General features: G+C 45.1%; 1 protein-coding gene across 1 annotated transcript in view; it reads right to left on the bottom strand.

Annotated features, from left to right (window-relative positions):
- The window catches only part of LOC105831717 (Krueppel-like factor 3), a 325,934-nt gene that overhangs the window by 172,942 nt on the left and 136,267 nt on the right, over nucleotides 1–16,725 (bottom strand). Inside the window, exon 4 of the mRNA XM_036291814.1 lies at nucleotides 7,972–8,170. Coding sequence (XP_036147707.1) covers nucleotides 7,972–8,170 — 199 coding nt within the window. The remainder of the gene's footprint in view (nucleotides 1–7,971; nucleotides 8,171–16,725) is intronic.

The raw sequence follows: 16,725 nt of genomic DNA, 5'->3' as shown, positions 1-16,725 counted from the left end.
TTCCCGGCTCGATCAATATAAAGAACAAGTTCAACGTAAATATTACGGTGACAACAAGCGACGTATGCAAACGGTAAAATTCTTCGAATTAATAATAATCACGGAGATTATTACGTTCTTATCCGACAAAAGAAAATGTTAATTGTGTGTTTTCTTTTACTCATCTCCCGGCTTATAATTTTAACACTGATAAATTCGTATTTGACGTTGCGAAGTGCGTACAGCTCTCCCGTCGGTTTTATGTTCGTAATGCTTACCGACCTGTAATTGATTTATTATAAATTAACAAAGAAGTTGAGAAAAAAAACATTCTACGATATTTATTGCTATTATAAGCACACAACTGACTTAATTAATTTCGTACAGGATTGTCTCCGGAGATTTAGATCAACGCGAGTTCAACACTGAAAGCATTCTTTTTCCCATCGGAGACGTGCCTCTGCCTAAATGCCTTACGCAACTTGTTGGGCTTGAGCACTTGAAAAGAATCAACAAGAGGAACAGTTCGGGGCACGAAGAAGCGGCGGCATCGAGCGTTTACACCGTGACGAGGACGAAAAGGTGGCGCAACGTAATACCGGCGTTACATAAAAGCGTAAACGGGTTTAAAGATTTCCCTCGCGCCGAACTCTCGATGCCGAACCGAGAAACTGCCCTGCCGATCAGTTCGATCAGTCGTTTACTTCGTTTACCGCGGCTCTTTCGAACCTTCCCTGATCATCACCCCTCCCTCCCTCCCCCCGCCTTCCGATCGATCGATTACACGTTTCAGGCGGGGCTGACAAACCGAGCGCCGGCATTGTTCATCCATAACGAATATTAATTGAAATAGATCAACTAATGAGAGGCCGGCGACGCGCGTAATTGGTTTAATTACCGTTACGCTTCTGCCGACGGCGATAAAGCGAAAATGAACGGAGCACGTAATTGTTATTTTTAGATTGTCACGAGCTGACAGATATTACATAAAATAGTTCGTATGTTTTCTTCCCGAGAAATAGACGATGTGACTAAAAAAATATTTGTGTTCTAATAAATGTATATATAATATTAGCATTATCGTTCAACAACGAGGGTATTTATATCTAAATTACTAATAAAATTTAATATGAATATCAGTTGGCGAAATATATTTTATCTCTCTGATTCCGAATTTCATATTAATTTCAAATAAAAGATTAAAAAGACTAATTCACAATAATCGTTGTCCCTTCTGCGTGTCTGCGCATCTTAAAATGTTTAATAAAAACGTGCACAGAAACAATGTTGAATGTAAATTACAGTGAAATAATGGTGAATTATATGTATCACGAGTATTTCATACGAACGAAGTTCGAAGTTAACGAAAAGAGAACGCTTCCTCGCGCATGAACGCTACATGTTTACGCGCGTATGCACCGGTATCTGTGCGTGCGAGTATTCATATGAAACGTGCACACGCATACACATACACAAGAGCGAGAACATCTAAGATCCTATCGCCCAATGCTCCGAGCGCGATATGACCACCGCCTATCGCTACCGGTCTTACTACCAGTCCGACCACCATTCTCGATCATCGTTTTACCATTCAACGGGGGATTTATCTCGATCGTCGTCGATAGCTAAACCGCGCACCTGTCTTGTATCGCATAGACGATTACCCAAGCTAAAATAATAATCCCCGACATCCGCGCTGCTAATCTCTGTGTAATTTGCGATAGAAAAAGAAATAAAAAGTAAATTGTATACGTCATTACGCAAATTGTTCATGTAATTTCAGGCACGTAAAAAGAAATAAATGATTTCTCTTCTCCCGAAGCTTGCTATTACTGTATTTACATCTTTATTAGTGAGGTATTATCAATACGGTTATTAACTTGTTACAATTTCTATATAGGAACAGAGCGTGTACTTAGGTTCCGTAAAAAAATTTTCCTGAGAAATCCCGTTTCCTTTTTTCTCATAAGAAGCCGTAAATTTTCAGGGATAGAAAAGAAATTCTCTGAAACAAAATTCCAAGTTTTTCCGGTAGTACATGCCCTATATAGAAAGCGTTCCTGTTCGTTAATAAATAATTCGACTGGACCATAACGTTCATCATGAATTACCCATGACATCCTAGCGACATGATACGGCTGTTCCCATTCCCTGTAATAGCACGATCGTTTTATCATTCAACTAGGATTTATCTCGGACAGCGAAACACGCCTCTAGCTTGCACCCGGTTTCTGATAAGAATAATTTATTACGATAATGTCCGTGTGTATGCCAGTGAGCTGTTTGTCGCTCCTCGGGCCTGGCATGCGTGCGATTTGCTCGCCCGTAATATGTCTTGCCCATTTATCCTCCAATCAGTCGCGAAAGGCTGCATCATTATTATTATCCGAATAAGCGGGTGTCGTTCACACGTGGGCGTCTAACGACACCGTTATTCAATAGTCAATTAACGCACGTAATCGAATAACGCTTAATCTAAGCTTGTCGTTAATTATAGTATTTACCGCGAAAGTACACCCTCGGCAAATATCAACCAGATCGTAATCAGGAGCGATGGTCGCAACGTAGTCGCGAACAAAATTGCGCGTTTCGCATCTGTGATCCCGCGAAGAAAAAAAAATCCACTTGAAATATTCCATGCAGATTGATTCGCAGTATAATTCTTACGTTAAAGTATCAATTTGGAGTGTTATAACAAAAAAATTAATATGCCCCGGAAATGTTTCGTTTATTTAAATCATCAGTATTATAAAAGTGAATTAAAACGATTCTCGGGGGCCTAATATATGCGTGTGTTAAAACGCCAGAACGACATTATAATTGATGATGTTCGATTACACGGCACGTCGAGCGTAAAAGCGAAATCCTTCTGGGGCCACAGGACGATCGAACCTTTCTCTCTCTCTCCCCCCCTCCTCCCCTTACCGCCAACTGCCGCCGAACATTTTTCGCTTTGAGAAACAAAAAGATTACCTCGGACCGTTAATACAGTTACGTATTATCTAGATTGCTACCCGTCGGCTTCCGCCGGCCAAGAAACAGCATGAGTAATTAATCAAAGACAATCAAACTCTGGGAGCGTCGACTTAAGCCGACTCCCAACGGGAGGGAGACGGACCCGCTATCCGTCATCTCTCGCCTCCGTTTAAAACCGGGAAAGAAACGGTGATGGCTCCGCGAGTTGCAATTGCCCGCAAAACTGCTCACCCGGATGTGAATTTACGCGAAAAGCTCCGCGCGCGGCGACGGCGGCGTCGACTTTCTCCGCGGGATCCACAGGCGCTTTTTAACGACTGGAATTAACGCCCACCTGTTAATTCGCGCGGTGACACCGTCGCACGACATTGTACGGCGCTTAATTCCAGGCTCGTTCGCCCACAGATTGTCTAATTATTCACCGACACGCGGACAAATGAAGACCTCCGACGACGACGACGACGACGACGACGACGACGACGACGTCGTAGCATGACAGTTCTGTGTGTTAACACAATTAAAACGTTGTAAAACTCGACTCATCGTTGCATAACTGTATAAACAGCATTCTTTGCTCAACGGGTTTGCTTAACCATAAATATCTGGATTCTTTAAGTATTCGCGTAACCGAAATTGAAATTAAAAAGTGCAATTGTACGACGGAATAATAAATTAATGTGTTGCGGATTACATTATTTTAAATTAATTCACTATATACATATATGTATATAAGCACAGTATTGTAAATAAATTATTTAAAAAGTTAATAAAAAATGATAACCAAAATAGCAAAAACGTATTAATTAGTACTTATTAATTAGTACCGACGTGGGAACATTTCCGACCAATGCTTTATTCGCGTGGCGATCGAAAACGTCCGTAACCACGTCGATCAATTCTACCGGCTTTGTTAGGACTCGCGAAATGCGCTGTCGAACACGGATCGGATTTGGCACCGGCGGTTACACGCGGCTCGCGGTGCGTATATGGCGCTCACGCACGATCGGAATTTTCCGATAGCCACGACCGCGGGGCGGCGGCGAGTTATGACCGCGGACGCGAGCGGAGAGATCTCCCCCCCCCCCCCCAGCATATCCGTTCTGCCGTTGGGTTGTATACACATCGCCGCGGGAGATCGCCGGGGAAGTTTACTGGAAAACAATAGAACGTCGATGCCGGGATGTCGCTTTCCGAATGGACGTATGTATCATCCGAGGGAGCGCGTTATGGCCGTTTCTCGACCGCGCGCTCTCGCGAACGACATCGGGAATTCGCATCCTCCGCGTCCCGGCGGGGAATCGTCACGTGCCGGCGGATACATCCACCGCGGGACCTTCGTTTTTACGCGTCACGACGTATGTATGTGAATGTACCGGGTATTCCGGGATAAAGCGACCGACGGAGGGCCCTAACCCGACGCGACGCGGGACCAGACCCGAATCTTTTACACGTAACCGATTTGTTTCGCACAAACAAGGTATGTAATTCAATGTTATGGACACACAATGGAATTTATAATAAAATTACGTACGGCGCTGTGTAATAAAGCGCGTGCCGGCGCAATGCGAAAGCAATTATCCTCGCCGGAATAATTTCTGACGATTTCTGAAAGAAAGTGTGTCTCGATCTGCGAGAAATCAATTTCGCGGATTTGCGTGCCGTTTTCGCTTAGGAGTGCCGAACTCCTCCGTGCAATCTCGTTCCCCGCGTGTCTGTTATTAATGTTCGAGAGAGTATCGGGGGACCCCGGAGATATCCCACATCTCGTATACGTATACACGAATGCTTTCACGCCACGCTTTTTTTATTTTTTTTATTTTTAAATGAGCCGCAATCAGAATTTACGTAATCCGCGGGAGCGCGCGCGAGCGCTTTACAAAACGTTTGTCAGTTTATTTTCCCTTGCCGGAACGCGTAACACCCATTAGGTGCGAAAGGATTAAACGCCGTTGGCCGACTGGCTTTCCAACGGCGTAAATCACGGGGGAATCCGGGAAGGCGATTTCGCGCGCGAGGTATCGGTCACGACGACGAGAGCCGAAGAAGCGATACCTCTATACCGTGCGCGAGAGTCCAGATGCGTAAACGACGCGCGAGAGAAAAATATCTCTCCTACCGAGCTACACGCACACAAACACACACACACACCATGCCGGAGTTAACCGCGCGATCACGACCACGCAGGCCCGCAGGCGAGGACTACGGGTTGCGACCCCAATCGTATTCGGATCCCACTTTGCGCAGGTGTGCGTGATCATTAATCCAGAAATGGAAGTGAACGTTGAGAGTTACGGACAACAGCCGTCTAGCCGCGCGCGTTTCTTTCCTCGCTCGCGTCGTTTTCGCCACGTCGTCGTCGCCGCCGTCGTCGATCGCTCATTCTTCCCTCCTGGCACTTTTTCTTTACACCCGATAAAAAAGAGGCGTGGCGCGCCCGGTTATCTGCGTCAACGATTTTGCGGTTTCGACTGTTAAGGGAGTTCCCCTGCCCAGGCCCGGCACAACGAGTGGCACAGGGGTTCAAGTAAAGAAAAATATTCAAATTACTATTTTCTTTTTTTGCTGTATATGGTCTAAAGTTAATAATGGTGAATATAAGAAAAAAATCGGCTATAAAGTAACTACCTTCATTACTGAAATAATTTTTGTAAAAATTGAGAACAAACATTTTTCACTATTATTATATACCACCCTTAGATAACTAAATACAACAATTTGAAATTCATGTTATATCATTAGCATACTTACGTGCTGTATTACTTCGATTATTGTAAACTTTTTTTATTTTATCAATTATTTCATTCAAACGAGCAAGTGCATCGTTTCAAAAATTTAACAGTACTTTTCTGGACAGCTAAGATGTATTATTGTAAAGTTTCACTAATATCTGTTCATTACTTCCATGTTTAATATGACAATAAAAACTGAAAAATCCTAAAAATTCATCGAGTCCCATAAGAGCCTATGTTAATAAAATATTTAATGTCTAAATAACTAGCTAATTTCGACAGTCAATTTATATCACTAATTTGAACTTCCCTACAGAGTTTCATGAAAATCTGTTCATTTTGATTTAGCAGCGGAACTCCCTTAAGCGCGCTCGTTGGCTCGGGCAAGTTGAAAACATCGAAGCGACTTTTTTTGTTCATTTTTTACTCGCGGCTCGCCACTTTATCGAGGCGATTACGGACGTTTTAAGACTATTTCAGTGGACTTCTCTCTTTTTTTTTTCTTCGCTCGCGCATTGCAGCTCCGCTCGTAGCCGCCAACAAGACTATATCCCGCTTCGTGTTGCCTTTTAATTGGGGAATCGCCGGTGAACGCAGCGACCTTGAGATCTCAAGGCGAATCGAACATCTGTCTACGCACATGGATTATTATTTCGTAATTGCGACTGAATGCGAATCAGGATAATTTCTTGGAGAGGTTCACGACCGATCGTTTCTTCCATAGATTTTTTGTTAAAATTAAAATTAAGGATAATTTAACGAAAAGAAATCTTTTACGTCTACTTATATAATACATTTGAGTTTACTCATGTAAAAATTCGCAAATCCTCACTTCAATTTCTTGTAAAATTATCAACATATTCTTTTCGCGAGTAATATTCTCCATTTCAATTTTATTTACTTAAAAACTTGTGAAAGTACGTCATTTTCGTATAACGATCTATCCTACACAAGAAATAGGAAGTAAAATCGATACGCAGCTAACCAATTTTACAAAATCGATACCAGATTTTTAATCTGGAAAACGAAATCTACGGACGACCGTTCGAACGTTCGAACGCGCGGGACAAATTCGTAATTTATTCGCCGGCATTCGCGATCGTGCTACCTCGCGCAATAAGACGAACGTGGAATTATCCATAGTTCACTCCTTAAACGTACGCGCCGAGTGTACGGAGCACGCCACTTATTGCGCGCGTGGATTTTCCATAGAATGGCCGATCGACGACGATGGGCTCGTCCGCGCTATGCGGTATGCAGAAAAAAAAAAACTCCACATAATTAACCCATAAAGCAGCACACAATCGCCGGGGATCTCTCTATGGTTTATCCATAAGCGAGCGGCGAGGCCGCTCCGCGAGTCGCCGGTGTTTTCTGCGCGTGCTGCACATGCACCTGTGTGCCGGTGCGCCGCACCTGTACGCGGCTACGTAAAGGCGCAATTGTACGGTTCGATTCTAAGGCTTCGAAATGAAAGAAAAGTTCTTCCTCCTAGAAATCTAATTCAGTTATGGATCTCGCTGAAAATCACAGATACTCGTGTCACATTTAAAATGAATAAGAAATTTCAATTTTTTTTTTCAATGCGACGAGGAATCTATGAACTCTACGAAATTGCAATAGATCGAGCCACACGAGCCACCTAATGACATGTCGGAATGAAAACTGGTTTGCCCGCTGCTTCGAATTATTGCCGAGTGATCTTTAAAAGTGAATCGTACAAACGCGGCTTAAGGCGACGTGTGTGCGTAGACACACGCAGCCGGGCGAAGCGACAATCCGATGGGCAGTTTCGTTTGCGTGCATCTCATAACATAGAATTCCGCTGTCTCCCTCGACGGGGCGAGTAAGTGTACACGTTCGCATTTAGAAACTAAAACCGAATGAACGTTAATCAGATGAAACCGCACGTTCGGTCACAGGCGAGAGTCTCACAATCGGGAAAGTGGGAGATCACGCGAATAATCAAAAAATCGCGATTTTTCTATCCTCCTGTTACGAGCGCGCGGGAGTTCTCTTCAAAGAACTCGCGCGATAAAGCGTGAAGCCGGCTCATCGGAGAGAACGGGAATTCATCGCCTACGATCTCCGATCGCATCCCACGTATCGCGGAAACGGCAATCGCGACGGCTCGCGCGGATGCGAGTCCGTGAACAAGTGCAAATGCATTCTTTCGAGGCTGCATGCCCCGGGGGCTCGTAACCAGGCGATCGCGTTACTGTCGCAAGATCCGATTTAAATTCCAGCCGTGTACGTGGACGGCCGCACATAAATTTAGTCTACTCACCGGTAGATACGCAGAGCAGCGACGACGGCGGGGGTGGCGGCGGCGGCGGCGGCGTGGGCGTCGTCGAGGGTGACGGTACTCTTCTTGCGATGGCGTTAATTATCACCGCCGGTGGTGCCTTGTATTGTGGCACCTGCAACACCACGGGAGTTTTCACGGACAGGTCCACTGGCTCCAGCTGCACCGGCGGTCCCGCCGCCTGCAACGAAAGGAAACGTGCTCGTAAGTGGCTGGCAACTGCCATTAACAGAAGCGTTACTAACCGTTGGGCGTTAGTAGCCCGAGATCTATCAGCCGTTCAGGTGTGTGTGTGTGTGTGTGTGTGTGTGTGTACAAGAATATTTGCGAGCCGCAAGAAGCGACTTGTTGCTTTCAAAATGTAAGAGAAGCGTTACCAAATTAATTAACGTTTAGTTGAAATAAAAACGTGTGTGTCTTTTGAGCTGTTTATCTCGCTACGATAAGCTTTATAAATTGTAACGAAAGATAAGAAATACATTATTATTCTATATATGTAAGATAATAAATAATTCATTCATAAATTTTAAAATGATGCAAAGGCACCCTACGATAATTTTCGAAATGCGAAATCATAATTTTCCTCACTTCACAGCAAAATTGTTATAGCAAATGGTTGATTAAGTCTCCTTGCGTAATAATATCTAATATAAAGGTGTGCGTTCCGACGCGATTGCGTGTTTAGGGTCAACGGAGATCTTAAAAGATCTCCGCGACTCGTTCGCGTAGGTGTCCCACTCTTCCTTCCAGATATCGAGGAGAGGTGCGAAGCAATCTCGGGGCTTTACATTACACCGTCCCGAGTTAATTCACATGTATTTCGAGGCGCTGTGGCGCTGGCGTAAATGAATATTAGTATAATACCCCGTTTACACAACGTGATAATCTTGCGGATGTTACTACGCTCGGCGAGGAACTCGATTTGACGAGGACTTGGATCTTGCGCAAGTGCAATCTCACCCACGCAACCGCGACTCGATTGTCATACCTGCGATCGCCGAGAGTTAATACACCACCGATGCCACGTGAATGGTAATTTTTCAAAAGCCGCGAAAACCGATAGGCGAAACGGACGGACAAAGGATCTAGCCCCCCTGTACGTGACTTACTCAGGAGCGATTTCAATAGTCGATGCTGATAGCAGGCCAAAGTGCTTAAGCGCAATTAGCATAACTAGCGTCCGTAGTGACGTGGACTAATCACGACCAGTTCCCACGAGAGATTCGACTCGGCCTAAGCCTGTCGGTCGCTTGTATACCCCGCGCTATCTAATTTCCCTGTGACACACCTCCGAACGTCTAATGACCGACGGAATTAATAGTCAATCACGCGAAGGAACCGATTCTCATAGATTGCAATCAAATTGGACGCGGTAACGAAAACGAGACGATTGACAGAAACGGTACCCTCGACTGTCGATGGAGCGGATGCGCGATGCAACGTCGCGGGAAAAAGTTTTATCGATATTATAACGTACGTTAATTTGAAACTCGGTAATTATTGATTTGGCACACGCTAATATTTATATAAAATAAACTAATTAGGCAATATGTAAAGGTCAGTCATGCAAATCTCTCAAAATCTTATTTAAAATCCAAATGAAAATAAAGAAGACAGTGCACGGAGAGAATTTTCTCTTAAAAATTGCCCTGAAAATCGTGGTAATTGTGGGACAACGTGAACCTCGAAGAATTTTTACTAAAATTTTAATAAAATTAGGCAAAATTTTAGTAAATTTTACTATACTTCTAACAAAATTTACTAAAACTTTGCCCAATTTTATTAAAATTTCAGTAAATTTTGTTAAAAGTATAATAAAATTTATCGAGGTCCACGTTGTCTCGCAATTACCACGGTTTTCAGGGTATTTTTTAAGAAAAAATTCTCTCCGTGTATTGGGAGAAAAGAAGGTAAACAACAAATTACAAAGGTTGCATGAAAAGTCACGTTTCTATCACGAAAAATAACGCAATTATAATACCGTACGTGCGCAACTACGTTTGTCATCGACACTAACTAAATATTCCTAGTAGCACGGCGATGCAACACGACGCCTAACTGTATCAAAAGAGGATCGTTTTGTTGCGGCCGTGATCGATCGCTGCGTTCGTGTCGATATCGGATTTCCGAAACAATCGTGCAGAAGATCGGATTTACAGCACACGGCGGCCGGCCGGTTTCGCGCGCGATTGTTTCCCCCGACAACAACCTCTCCCGATGAAACGTGGGAATGCTCGTGCACACATCGACAATGAAAAGCTCGCCTCTCTTCTGTCCGCGCCGTATACCCGTCATAGGATCAAACAAATGGTTCGTGTCGTGAAACACGATACGACGCTAATAGCGCAACTTCGACCGGCCGGCGGTTACACCGGCGGTGAGTGTAACTGTAACACCACGGCGCGATTAACAAATTACACGTAACACATCTGCGCGCGCGCGCGCACACACACACACACACACACAAGCGCGCGCGCGCGCAATGACTTTCCGTTGCGCTCCGCGCAATAATTTATAACGGAATTTACCGCGCTTTTAGCAGAGCTATTCAAATCACTGTAAAACTGCGCAACAAACAAGAAAATATGGACGAGCGTAAGGTTTTACAATTCATCATCGCGAAACCGTGTTGTAAAACTGGTATGTAAATAGCCCCCCGTTTTCTTGATAATCCCATCGAGTATTTCAACATTTTCACGGACAGCTAAATAATATTTGAAGTCATGAAACGTGCGAGAGAAAATAATGTACAACTGTGATAAAAAAAAATGGAAAGATTTTAGTTTAACGTATCTTTCAAAATTTATCCGCGTGCGTATCAAAAGATTATAAAATCCGTGTTTCGAAATAATTTACGAGTTTTCTTTCCTTCATATACGTTTTGCATAATGCGCATTTTGTAATTTATTAGGGAAATCAAAGTTAACTGTGTGAGAACACTCCGAGCGCGGTCTTCAATTGCACGTTTACATCGCCTCGATATTTCGAAACCGCCGATGGTGAGCGTTTAACAAAATATACCGCGTTGTAAATGACGAAATAAAGTAGACGGCCAACGGCGAATACAAGGCACGCCGATCCCTTGTGACACGGCCGAAATCCCCGTGTCGATTCCGAAGGCGGAGGCACTCGGCACGCAAAACACGGGGGCCCCCTGTCCATCGAGAAGTTCTGGTTACTGGAAACCGCGTTACGTGCACTTGTTATTCATGAGCCGCGAGATGAGTGGAAGCGACGACGTCGACGGGCCACGCTGCAACGAGCGCGTATTTTTCGGGCGGGCGGTATAAAAGTCGACGACGACGACGGGTTATGCGTGTCACGCAGGCTGAAAACGCACGGAGCGGCGCGGCGGCGCGCAGCCCGCGTCGCCCCTTTACGAATCTAATTAAATCCAATATACGCACGCGGCAATAATCCGTCGTAAACCGCGACATCCGTCGGGCAATAAATAATTATAAACTAATAAAGTTTAACGAGAGGGAACGCGCGTCTCCGGTCGTCGCGGAGAGCGGATGGGGATTCGTCGAACCCGGCCGCTTGATGCGCGCGCGAAAAAGGAACGAAACGCGATCCTCGACGAGATAAAACGAGACGCATTAAATCGTCGATGACTAATGAAAGAACGGGTAAACTGTTCTTAATGATTTCCAGCCTGCGCGCCCCGCGAGGGTACGCGCGTACGCACGTATACGCGGAGAGTACGTGCGTTTACGTCTAAATACGCGTACACGGGCGTAATACAGACAGACGCGAGTGCTACGAGCGTACATTACGTGTTACGCTGTGTTCTCACAGTAGCGGCCCGCTAATGAGAGTGTAACGTTCATCAATCATTCGTTGAGCAATCCCCGATCCGGGCGAGTCCCGGCGGAATTAATTTAATTACTACAAATGTTTCGGGGGATAAAAATGGTCCGCGATCGATGCCGCGTCGGCGGCGCATTGCTTCGTAATGCGGTGGCCGTCTACGTAAGCGGTTTCCACTTCAAATCGATGCTTCCGTGGAATTTTCCGGTGCAGGTGCAATAATAGAATTAGAATTGTGCCTGTGTTAAAAACCGGGACAAATTTTGCGTGTAGAATCGACGACACATTGAACATTGAGGCGATTACGTTACTTAAACGTAATATTTTACGTTAGACTAATATTCCACATTTCTTAGAGCTGAAATAACGCAATTTAAAGTAAATAACGCAAAAATAACGTATGGCTTTGAAAGTAATTTCCAAGAACATGTTATACATTTTCAACTGTAATCGATTAATCAACGCGCACCGGATTAGCTTTTTTTTCACATATCCGCTGTGTTTCTCTTTTCATTCTTGCACCCTTTGACAAATTATTCCGCATTCTCTATTTTGTCGCACCTCGTCGGACGTGTCTTTCAGCGAATCAGATCACCGGCGACGTTAATCTCCTTCCGGTGCGTGCGGCCCATTAGATCGGAGTAATAAATTCCTGGCGGACAGCGACGTTAATTACGTCGTTTTCCGCGACGCGTAATGGCGACGAGGCTCGGGCATCGAGGTATGACGGTTACGAAAGGATTTATTCTAAATGTTAGGCGTTTTCTTTGCCCGAGGTGGTGCGCGCGACGGCCGCGCGAATCGCTCCGTTCTTCCTCGCTGAGATCGGCAAGTGTGTACACACAGCACGGCTGTGTCTTTGAAATTATCGGCAAGATCTACCGTGACCGAAGTAACTGCGGAGTTATTACGGAGATAGGCCCATTACCTATTATACACGGTTTCTTTCTTCTTTTTTTTTTGCTCCTCTATCGCGAATGGCGCGGCGCGCCCCTTTTGCGCGCGTGAGATTAGGCCAGATGCCGATGTAGACGTTACCCGGGGTGTTTATGGAGACGATTTTTTTTTTAAATCGGCAGATTGGTCCCCGACGTGGCGTCGGGCCCGCCACGGCGTGTCGACACGTCGCTCTTGTCTCGTTCCGTTTCTTGCGCACCACGAGATTTCGCAACTCGCCGAGGGAAGGACAATTAAATTGTTACGTGTACGTGTCGCGCCGGGCACGAGCAAAAGTGCAAATGCAACTCCCGGGCGAAGTTTTATCAGGCAGTTCCGTGGCAAACAATAGCGTACCGAAATGAAATATTCGATTAAGCGACGTGCAACATGGGTTCCGCATAACATCCATGCGCTTGAGTAAGACATCATTTTTTATGAGAGAACGTTATTTCTCCGTCCTCTCTCTCTCTCTCTCTCTCTCTCTCTCGGAGCTCGGCACATCGGTTTGTTTTTAACGGGCGCGCGTGTGTTTTCCGCGTTCATATATCACGGCGACGAGTAGGTACGTGTCTCCTCTCGGTTGCCGAACAGTCTCCTCCCGGCCAGCAGTTCATTATCGTCTCGCGATTGCGCGCGGATAAATCCGTTCGCCCAGCACGCCCGCGGCTAATCGAGGCCAGCCAAATTATAACCGGCCGCGCAACCGGGTGCACCGACCTTTGGGGAGCGCGACATTATACTTGTTTACCCGTCGCGCATCCGCGCACATCCGAGGGCAGCTCCTCTACCGAAAGGTGGAACGTCCCCTCTCACACATGATGCCCATATATTTTTCGCTTTATACGCGGTTCCCTTCACGTGCCGTGTATCTTTTTTTTGCCCGTGTCCGAGCGACCCAACGAGCTTTCGTAAGCTTCCGCGCAGCGTGGAATAACAACATTTTCGTCATTCGTATTATCGCGCTGGCAAAAAGAAAAATGGAAAACGACCTCGCGTTTCGCGTGTATAACGTGAAGTACACGCGGCACGCCAAACGATCGTTCCAATTAAAGAGACTACAATGCGAGCTCTGTAATTTCGACGGGCTAAGGAGAGTTAAAAGGTTAAAAAAAGAGGAGGGGGGGGGAGGAGGAGGACGTTCCGTGTAATAAAGGTGCATGCGGTTCGCCAAACGATCGTTCCAATTAAAGAGGCTATGTGAATTTACTCCGTAATTTTGGGGAGTTATCGTGTTCACCTGTCATCGAGGAGAATGCCCGCGCGATTACGAAACCGTCAATCAGACGACGCAGGACGACGCGCCGCCGCCGCCGCTTCGACGGCTCAATTCGATTCGGCCCGGGGAGGCAATGGTTTATGATAGCGAGCCGGGGACCTTTATTTGGCAACGGCAGAGGCCTCGTTAGTCGCGAATATGTACGGACCGAATAGGCAGAAAAAGAGAGGATCACCCGACCGTGCTCGGAGAAGCGTTAATTTGAGACGCCGCGCGTCTCTTGACATTTCCATCACGATCGGCTCATTCACAATTTTTCGTCTCGGACCCGGCGGCTTCCCGTTTCCCCCCCCCCCCCCCCCCCCTCGACCACCTGTACGTTATTCTCCACTTTGTCTTTAGTTTGGGGAACGTCGTCCTCTCTCTTTACATTTGCGGAAATCAAGAATCCTCTACCGATTCAGATGTAACTGAATTCAATTAGCGCGATCGTGGAACTTCGACGGTGGTCGTCGATCGCGCGGATATGCGGTAGACCTACTTTGGATAGAATACACGCACACCATGCTACAATCGGATCAACCCACACAGCGGATCACGTATTATCTCCCATGACTAAAGTTATCTCGCGAGGGATACGTAATTTCCCCTCGGTCCGCACGCTGCCTCGTTCACGCTATTTATGAACGTATTTAGAGATCTAACTCAGCAGGAAACAGTGCAAGTAATATATTTATAGTGAGCCACCACACCCAACAGGAAGAAATATCGTAGGAAATTGATCTGGGAGCTTACCGATCTACGTTTGAAAATAACTGTCCTCTGAAAGCTAAATTTGATATACAAGATGTCGAATAAACACGACTTATTGCACAACAGTTTCAAATCTGTACGATAGCCCACACCATTTCTTCGTATTCGTTAAATTGTGGCATTAAGAATATAATTTTTGCTAAGGCATGTACTTTATGTATACCAGTTGTAATAAAAAATATTATTTTCGTAATAAAAATGTAAATTCAAACGGCCATTCCATTTAGAATGAAATTAAATATACTGAGATAAATCTCCTCATATCTGAAAAATAAAAATCTCAAGAACGATAATAAGCACATAATTATCGCGTCGTTTGATCCAGCTAATTACTCGAAAAGCGAAGCGAATTGCAGCGTGCACTCCTCGCAAGGGCGTAACCGCCGCTCGGGTTTCTCGCGTCTACGAATGTTCCTGCTGCCGCCGCCGCCGCCGACGACGACGACGACGAAAAGAATTCCGCGCACGTTTCACGGTGCGAGACACGCCCCGTGACATCATCGCGGCCCGCTGATGCCGAGTCCCATAAAGGCGAAGTGCAGCGGTAAGAAGAAGCGGCGGCGAGAAGGAGGGCGTGGGGCCAGACGAGGAAAGAGAGACGGACGAAGGGGAGCCGAGAGCGCTCGAGCGCATCAGTCGCGGGAAAGAATTCCGGACGATGTTACAGCTGATGCGAATTAAGCCGCGGCGGATTTATCATGCAGCAGCGGACACTCCCCGTTGTCTCTTCGACTTTGCGCTTCTGCTTGCCAGGGACGGATCTACCGGATTTACCAGAGGACCGCCGTAAAAGTCAAAGCTGCAGAAAATCCGTGATCATAATACAATTAATCATAAGATTATACAAAGTAAAAAGAGAAGTTTCTTCCACAAAGACAAGTTTTGCATCGCATTAATAAACAAAATAAAGTTTTTATCATAAAATTATTCCAACCAATTTTATTTTCTAAAACTCTAGATTAATTATATCTCGTCATATAGTCTCACGTCAAGGTATTAAAAATATTATGTCAAAATATAGGTTTCTAAAAAAAAAAAAAACTTTTTGAAAACTAATTATTTGAAATGCACGGCAACTTCAATCGCATGGTTCGTTTACATTTTAATTTTAATTTTTATCGCGCCTGCGTATCGTACTAAAGTGTTATGCGAAATTTTTGGAAAACCAGAAATACGCAAATACACAACTTATCTAGTAAAACATTGACAAATTTATTATAAGCTGCGACTGCATGGATTATGGCCATCCCGTTCAAATCCGCCACTGTGACTGCAATCCTCCTCCTCGATGCCTCTTCCTTCCTACTTGTGCCCTTTCTCCTTTCATGTCGCCACTCACGGAATTCGCGGGCTTATCGCGCTCCTCGTAAAGATGTCATTGATTATACGCGCCGTTCGCACGCTGAGATATTACGCGTGGTGTGAATATACCGTGCAATAAAGATGCCTTCGGATGTTCGTATACGCGCGATGCACCGCTATGCAACTGCCGCCGTGTGTATCGGTGAAAGTCATGACACGGAAAAAGAATCGTAGCTAGATGTCTGACTAATTGCGCGTCTGCTTGGCAAAAAAAAAAAGAACTGTAACGTTGCGACGCAATTATCGATGGTCTGTCCGTTGCTCGCACTTTCTGCACTCAGCACTTTCGCTTTCTCTCTTTCTAAGATCTCGAATATATATTTATCCCGTTTTAAATATACAAAAAAAATATATATATATGTTCCTTAAATGGCAAGGTAAATTTAACATAATCGCGTTGATTTTTTTCACGAACAATTTCCAGAATCTACAGAGAAATATTAAAATATGACTGTTCGAACGGTATTATCCGTAAAAAGGATACGATAAATTTCACAGATTAGCGCGCGGTATATACGACAATTAAATGACGAGCAGAACATGCGCAATAACATGAGAAATTATTGATCTTAATCTTATTTAATTAACAAATTAAC

Source organism: Monomorium pharaonis, chromosome 9 (assembly GCF_013373865.1).
Source record: "Monomorium pharaonis isolate MP-MQ-018 chromosome 9, ASM1337386v2, whole genome shotgun sequence".
In the NCBI taxonomy this organism is placed as follows: Eukaryota; Metazoa; Arthropoda; class Insecta; order Hymenoptera; family Formicidae; genus Monomorium; species Monomorium pharaonis.
The sequence above is the reverse complement of the archived record's forward strand: the minus strand, read 5'-3'. Positions and strand labels throughout refer to the sequence as shown.